General features: G+C 41.8%; 1 protein-coding gene across 1 annotated transcript in view; it reads left to right on the forward strand.

Annotated features, from left to right (window-relative positions):
* top2b (DNA topoisomerase II beta) overlaps window positions 1–8,329 on the forward strand; it is a 198,753-nt gene that overhangs the window by 36,163 nt on the left and 154,261 nt on the right. Inside the window, exon 5 of the mRNA XM_037693118.1 lies at window positions 1,593–1,738. Within this exon, the coding sequence (XP_037549046.1) occupies window positions 1,593–1,738 (146 nt within the window). The remainder of the gene's footprint in view (window positions 1–1,592; window positions 1,739–8,329) is intronic.

The raw sequence follows: 8,329 nt of genomic DNA on the forward strand, positions 1-8,329 counted from the left end.
TTTAATCCAGGTTACACTCTTCCCTCAAGGACACATTTTACAAAGTAGCTACATACTGTGCAGGTATAAAGATACATTTGTATATATTTTTGTGTACATTTATTTTTTTAAGCTATTTGACTAACTTTTATTTTTTATTATTCAATATTTTACTAACAGAATAGTCAAATAGCAACCTGTTTTTTGTGTGAATTGCTATGTCAGTCATATGTTCACTTTTGGAATAAAGGGGTGGAAATTAAAACGTTGTTTGTTTGTTTTTTTCGATTCATCGATTAATCGAAAAAAATCGTCAGATGAATCGATTATTGAAATAATCGTTAGTTGCAGCCCTAGCGCTTTGAGTATCTTGGTTAGATAGAAAGGTGCTATATAAGTACAGTCCATTTACCATCTAATCTAGAAATCGGGGGAAACCTGGAAAATGACTTTCACATTTTCCAGACGTGGAGAACTCTGAACCCTGATCTGCTGATTAAAAGATTATCTTTGAGATTTTAATGTGTTTATGGATTAATGCTAGTATTCTGGTACCACTGAATTCGTTTTCTGCTCCTACAGACTACAGAGTACACGTGTCCTTATTGACTGGCTCGGGAGGCTTTTTAGATTTAAAAAAATATATATAATGTAATTAATTATTAGGAATGGCTGCTAAATGTACATACATAGGCTACGGTATATTTACTGTCAGCTCTGAATGTGACTGACCGCTCCTAGAATTTCAGGATTTTCTCAAGGAAAACTCAGGAAATCGTGTTTTCATTAAATGGGAACCCTTGACCCTCAGTGAGGCAGACGTTAAAACAACGGGTGATGTTTGCGTTTGTGCTGCCAGTTGCTTCAACAAGAGAGCGAGGAACAGTACGAGTCCTAAAAAAGCAAATGAAAAAGCACTTATTACACCAAATAATCTGAGGTGAGGCCAGCCAGGTTTTTATAACTCCGTACACAAACCCCCCTCTGTCAGCAGGAGTTTAACACAAAGGAGAAGTTTCACTTTGTTGTGGCAGCTGTGTTTGGAGTTATTTGTGTGTCTGCATGGATGAAAACATTTTTAGAAACTGAGCCATGTTCATGGGAATATATGGTAACATGGGGAAAAAGAGTTTTGTGTAGTTGGAGATTGAAATGAGTCTGAGCAGGTACAGCTGCTCATTCATGAACATTTTGTTACGCATGAACAAGCATGAACTGTGATTCCTCCACCTGCCACAGTTCCTACCTTTCTGTCTGAAATTAATTGATTAAAATAAGTTTTATTTAGTTAATGTTATTTATTGATATAACATTTTATGTAATTTGATGTATTTAATTAATTAATTTAATTTTCTCTATTGTAAATATGTACTACCTGGCAGTAAAGTAGACTGAGGGAAGTCTGAAAGTGCAGCATAATTCTCTTATAAAGAATTCTTCTCTCTTGTATAAAACTTTATGTTGTGCTAGTCATGTAAAGCACAAGCATCAGTTTCATATGAAACCAGTGGAGAACATCTTCAAAAACTCTTGAGACCATGTTAGATCAGACTGCTGGTGTGTGTGTGTGTTGTGTCTTCTGTAACTCTGCCCGTTTCTTCTGACCTCACCAGAGAATCAAACACCATCACCATCTGGAACAATGGGAAAGGGATTCCTGTGGTGGAGCACAAGGAAGAGAAAATGTACGTTCCAGCTCTTATTTTTGGCACTCTGCTCACCTCCAGTAACTACAATGATAATGAGAAGAAAGTCACAGGTGAGAACTCACTACAAACTCAGCAAAAACTATCTTTTAAAAACACAGCAACTGGACTTTTAGTATGCAGTTGAAGGCTTTTTGTTTTCTGACATCTCGATTCAAGTGTAACAGAGACTGGTTCATCCTGAGAACAAAAGTCCAAACTCTTGTTGTGAATTGAGAAAACTTCCTGGAAGAGAGGTGAAACTACTGAATTGAAGTCCACTTGCTTTATTTTTCTTTTGTTTTTTAAGATTTGTCATGTACTGGTGACTAAGAATCTTCAACATACAGCCTACAATATTATATTTATTCAAACTTATTGTCTGATTTCATTCAACTTCTTGATTCTTTACAAATTATATCAAACTTTAAACACAGATGTTCCTATAGTTTGACTTTTTTACAGATTTAAAGTGCTCACATTCGATGTGGTAGTAGCTGTGAGTCCTCCTCCAAGCACTAACAGATCACATAAACCCACATAAACTGGTAAGATGGCGCCCGTGTACAAGGCTTGCAATCCACCTCTGCTGATGGTGTTCGGATTATTTTTGTTTTGTTCGTTTTTTTATCTGTGATATAAACTCACTGCTGATGTATGACCTACAACAGCTTCTGGATCTTCGTTTTTCTGTCACCGATGTCGCTTATTTGGAACAATATGAGCGTACCTCCCCCTTCTCCCCCCCCTGCTGGCGGACATGCTAGCTTACCTCCGCTGCGCTCCTCACCTTCCTCCCCGGAGACATCGCTTCAGACGCCGGGAAAAACATGCTGGGCGGCTGGTAAAGCTTAAAGCCCTGCGTGCTGCATCTTCCTCTTCAGCTGGTGGTCATGGTTTCCATCGCCAGCTTCCCGCGTGCCCGGACCAGGTAAACAACGGGAGTTGTCAGCCGGTGTGCAGCTCGGACCGACCTGGAGGGGCTGTTATTGAAAACCTGAGGCCACTGATGCGCGCGAACATCACCGCTGCTGGCTCCACTTTGGACAGTATCCGGATATGTTTGGTCAACGCAAGATCTGTTACCAACAAAACTTTTATCCTCAGGGACTACTTTCAAGAGCACGGTTTGGACTTTTTCTGCATCACAGAGACTTGAATGTCTCCGGGTGAATCCAGCGCCTTGACGGAATTATTGCCACCGAACTGTTTGTATTTTAACGTACCGCGGCCATCAGGCCGGCACTGTGGTGGATTATTAACAATATTCAAATCAACTTTTGCCTCTGGGCACTGTTTTCTGCCAAACAGTATTTTTGCAAAGCAAAGTCATGACTGCTGAACCGGCCTTTAAAAAGTAAAATTTAATTCATGTCACATGGAAAAGTTTTTTTTAAGAAAATTCAACTTTACAAACGTATGATTCAAAAGAAAGTGTAAATCATGTGAGGACATGTCTCTTTGAGAAAGAGAAGCGTTGTGCTACCTACTACGTGACCCGGCTACTGATTGGCTGTTGCCTGTTACTGTAAATGGACTGTATTTATACAGCTCCTTTCTATCTTATGGAGATACTCAAAGCTCTTTATAACAATCTGTGCCTCATTTACCCATTCATACAGCACTCTACTAGATCTATACAAAGAACAATCAAAGCTTTAGATCACATTCATACACCAATGGGACACACATTCGAGGCAATGAGGGGTTCAGTGTCTTGCCCAGTGACACTTCACCATGTGACTGCTGGTAGAATCAAACCCCCAACTCTCCCATTGGAGGACGACTGCTCTAACCACTCAGCCACAGCCGCCAGTACAAGATGTTTGTTTACTTGCGCTCTTTTTCAACTGGACATTAGGCGTGTTATGGTTTCTAAACTTTCTGTGCATTCAAAAGTTTCTGACGATGAACCGAAACACCAGAAATGCTTTTTAACCGAAATGCTTAGTATCCCATGCGGTGATTGGCTGTTACAGTAGCAGACGGTCACTAACATGCGTAGCAGGGAGTTTGTTTACCTCCGTTCTTTTTCAGCAGGCGCAGGGTACAAAACTACCCGCTATAAATGAGGGACTACTGTATATATTTTTACTTTTGCGCATATTGGCATAGCGTTTCAACATCCATCCCTTAACTTTATCCGCTTCTTCCTTTTCGGGTCGCGGGGGTCACTGGTGCCCATGTCCAGCTATCACTGTGCGAGAGGCAGGGTACACACTGGACAGGTCTCCAGGCCATCACAGGGACACATAGAGACAAACGAGACAAACAACCATACATTCTCTCACTCTTATCTAGAGCCATCTATGTGATAATTCCACAAAGGCCAGCAGGCTTCAGTACAGCCAATCCATAAGAAGAAAATACTGAGTGGTTAGAGCAGTCGTCCTCCAATGGGACAGTTGGGGGTTAGATTTCACCAACAGTCACATGTTGAAGTGACACTGAGCAAGATACTGAACCCCTCATTGTCTCTGATGTGTGTCTCACCAGTGTATGAAAGTGATCTAAAGCACTGATTAGTTTCTACAGATTCAGATCATCTTTGTAGAGATTGTTGAGGGAGACCAGTTTCCCTCTGCGTGTTCGTTTGATTGGACAGGTACTGCTCCGGAGGCTTCACCTTAGTTTTAGAGGATTTATTTTAAACAAAGTTAAAGCACAAGACAAAACAGAACACAAACTGAAATGCATTTCAGGAGACAGACAGAGTACGTCAACTTGAGGTCATTAAAGATGGCCCCCCAGGAGTGTCTGACTTTACTTCTTCAATACACAATGTTATAAACCTTTCCTAAGCCTGTCCCCCTTTGGGGGAGGTTCTTCTTTTGATTGGATAATCATCTGCTCACTCATACTGTTGCCATGACATTAAGCTCCTCCTATGCCCCTTCTCCTCAGAGTGGTAAAGTAGTTTTACTATCTGTTTCTTTTGGGAGAGTTTCTAACTGCCCCTAGAATGTGAAACCCCACACCCGTCTTTGTTCAAAACAAGTTACCCCACATTACTCGTTGTCCAAAACAAATTGTCATACTACCACACCCACCTTGTTTCTATGTGACAACACATTTATAATGAAAGGGAGTAAACACCATAAACTGATTAATTTAATTGACTGTAAACCCACCATAAGTAAATAAATACTTTCCCTTTTCCACAATTCCCCCTTTTGGCCTCCCCTAAAGAGGCCAACCCAGAAAGGTATAAAACATTAAGTCATGTATTCAAAATAATAAGATTACTTTTCATCCTTAGAGTAAGGATCCCATGTATAAGGCTAGTACTTGTGTTTTATTTCCTAGGATACTGTGTGAATGCTGTGGAAAAACTTCCCACGGCTGATGATTTGTTTCTGTCGTTGTGGAAGGAAAACACGACATCGTCTCACGCCCCCTTATGACGACGTCCTACAATGGCCCACTCAGCATCCTTTACAACTGTAGAACAGATCATTCCCTCTGAGTCCTCTGAACTCCTTTTCTAACAAAACATCATTCAGTGTTTGATGATTTTATAGATGGAGTGAAATAACCACAAACTATCATAATTCCCGGAAAGGTTCATCCCCATGTCTGTTCTAGGTTTGTCACTTCAGCTTGGTCAATGTCGTCAGAACAAAAACTTTTGTACTCTGTTCTCCCAAAATTACCAAATAAAAGACAACCACCACAATTTTAAATTTCTCCGTCTGCGTTTCTGCGCTTTGATGAGTTGGGAGGCCCTCCCAGGTGAGGGATTCTTTGATGCTCAGCGGTATACAATTCCTAGGACCGTGGAGATGTCTTTGTGTGTGTCAAAGTCTCTATATCAGCGTGTTTCAACAAATAAGGTGGCGTGTGTGTGTGTGTTGGCGATCCGATATGTAGTATGTCCGTCTTCTGTCGGCGAGGGGCAGACAGTTCAGTTCAGTGTTTTTTTTTGTGTGTGTCTGTTTGTTTGTTCGTTTGTGTGTGTGTGTCAGGGCTTGGAGACTCCGTTCTCCTTTTGTTAGCCTCTGACTGTTTTGTGTCAGGCCACTTGACCTGACAAAGTGGGGTGAAAGGGATGTTTTGGGGGTTTCTGGGCTTATCGAGTCACTGGTCTCGATACAGTGTGGGTCATCAGATCACTTGTCCTCAGGAATTATTCTGCCATGTGGTTGAGAGGGCAGCCGATGGGTCTTCCTCAGCTAGTGGGTCTTGTCTGGTGGTGGACCCAAGAACCATCTGCAGTGGCTGGCATGAATCCAAGTTGTCCTCTTGGTGATCTTTACAGCTGCGTGTGTTGTCAGCAGGACCTGGAATGGTCCCAGCCAGCATTTCAAATTCCAATGCTTCCTGGCAGAGATCCTTGACAAAAACCCAGTCTCTTGGGTGGGGTCAAATTCTTTCAGCATGCTCGATACACCTGGAAGTCATCCCTGTGGTGTTCACCTGCAGAGCTGGATAAAATCAAAAAATAGCACAAAGAGACAAACAAAAGAATAGGACCCTGCCCACATATGTTAGTTCCCATACCAGTTTAGCAGAGATGAATCACCATAACAATAGAAACCCTTCCCAGAAAATAACATGCCAGACCCAGTCTGGTTTCAGTTCTCCAAGACAGGTGACAGGGGAGCCCCGAGGGTCCTGAGTCCAAAAGGTTCCTCAAGATTCTGGCACAAACAGTTTGTATAATTAATTTATTCTTCTTGCCTCATTCAGTCTGTAGAAGAAAACCTTATTAAACGCTTGCGCAGAAAATATATATTTTCGTTGGTTACATCATTATCAAAACAGTGCAATACAACATTAAATATTTAGTTTGCTGCCAAATGGAGCTGGTAAAAATAAAAGAAAGTCAAAGTCAGTATTGAACCTGCACATCAGTAGTAAAAATATGGTTAAGATGCTCTATACATGAAAGCCCAATTAATTTATTTCAGTCCTGTCAAGTCAAGTCAAGTCAAATCAAATCAAATGTATTTAAGAACACAGATCCATCATTGACCAAATCCACTTCGAGGATCTGTATTTTGGTTCTGCTGGGGCAGTTCTAGGGGCGTCCCCCTTAGACCGTGAAGTTTTCTGGAACCTTCCTGTAATCATTCCAAAGGAAGAAAGAGAAATACTGTGTTTTTTTTTAGGAGCATTGACTTTACCTGTCTTTTTTTTAAAGTAGATATGTACAAAAGCAATGTGGTTTGTTCGGACTCCTCCACACTATTCCATTTCTTCTAACCACTGCGTATCCTGCTTTCAGCAGGGTGCTTGTAACTGCATCCATCTGTGAAAAGGTCCTCTGCATTGTTTAGTATAATGCTAATGTACATCAATCACTGTTCTTTCTCCCCCTTTTTCTGTAACAGTACACCATTCACAGTGTGTCCTGTTTCAGAAATATCTAAGAAAAAATGTCCTGATGCATGCTCAATAATCCAGGTAGAAAAATCTAAAAAAGTTTAATCTGGTCCTCTTGTCATTCACTAGTGTCCTGAATGGTTGGATGAGGCTTGTATAATTAGGAATGTGGTATTTGCTAAACCCTGTAAGGCCTAAACATGACAGCAGGTCTTTGACATTATTTGGCTTTGGGTGATGTAAGATCGTTGTCCTGTGTGCTGTGACAGCCCTTATCCTAATGTTGAAACTTAAGATGTTATTTTTGTATAACTAATTATCTAATCATTGTATGAGCTGTTTTTTAAGAACAGTTTTCAGACTTCCCCCTTTGAAACATCTATTGTTTTGCTACAATTTATCAACTCACGTCAACCCTAAAACTTTTGCCCCTTTTCCTTAGTACCGGTACGGGCCGACTGTACCTTACTTGGCCCGGTTCTGAGGCTTTTCCATTAGTACCGGTACTTAGCACCTGTTACTATTTTCAGTACCCTTGGCTCTGTGGTTCTAACCGGAACGAAGAGGTACTAAAACATGACGTGAGAACACTGTTGGTCACTGATTAGTCGGGGGCGGAGTCACTGGATCCTTCAGAAAGTTTCAAAACAATAATCCGGCATTTGCAATTTCTCGGACTGGAGCAGCGGTTGGACTTATTTAAAAGATTTTAAAAACAATACTGACAACATCTTGGTCTAATGCTGATGTGCTGGCATTTTTTGTGCTTGGTGGCCGACAACATAATTCATCTCCCCGGCTCCAAGTTCAGCTGGTCACCGCGGAAGATCCTTCGATGTGCCGACTCGGAGGCTCGGGTTTCGGATACCAGCCTTGTGTGCTCAGAGCTCCGCCGGTCACTGCGAAGCTGGAGATGGGGACTCGCAGAAGGCCGTTGCCAGACCCCGGCCGCGCGTAATCATGAAGGCTGAATCTCGATCCCACCCGGCAGTCAGGCGGACTGGACAGTCTGGGACAGACGCTTGAAACGATTTTTAAATAAAATATTTTGTTTTTATACAAAAAATGTTTTAAAAAATTGCTGAAGCAATTTAAAAATGATTTTTTTTTTACACGTAAAATGTTTTTTAAAATCACTTCCACCGTTCGTCGCAGACCTGTCTCTGTCCGCCTGTCTGCGCGGGTCGGGCCTTCATGATTACGTGCGGCTGGAGCCTTGGAACAGCCTCTGCGAGTCACCAGCTGAGCTCGGAGCTGGGAGGATGAGCCTGCCCGTCCTGGCTCCGGAGGAGAGGATCAGTGAGACCAGCAGAGCGTTGAGGATTTAAAAAAAAAAAAAA

The sequence above is a fragment of the Nematolebias whitei genome, chromosome 19 (assembly GCF_014905685.2).
Source record: "Nematolebias whitei isolate Nwh7 chromosome 19, NemWhi1, whole genome shotgun sequence".
In the NCBI taxonomy this organism is placed as follows: Eukaryota; Metazoa; Chordata; class Actinopteri; order Cyprinodontiformes; family Rivulidae; genus Nematolebias; species Nematolebias whitei.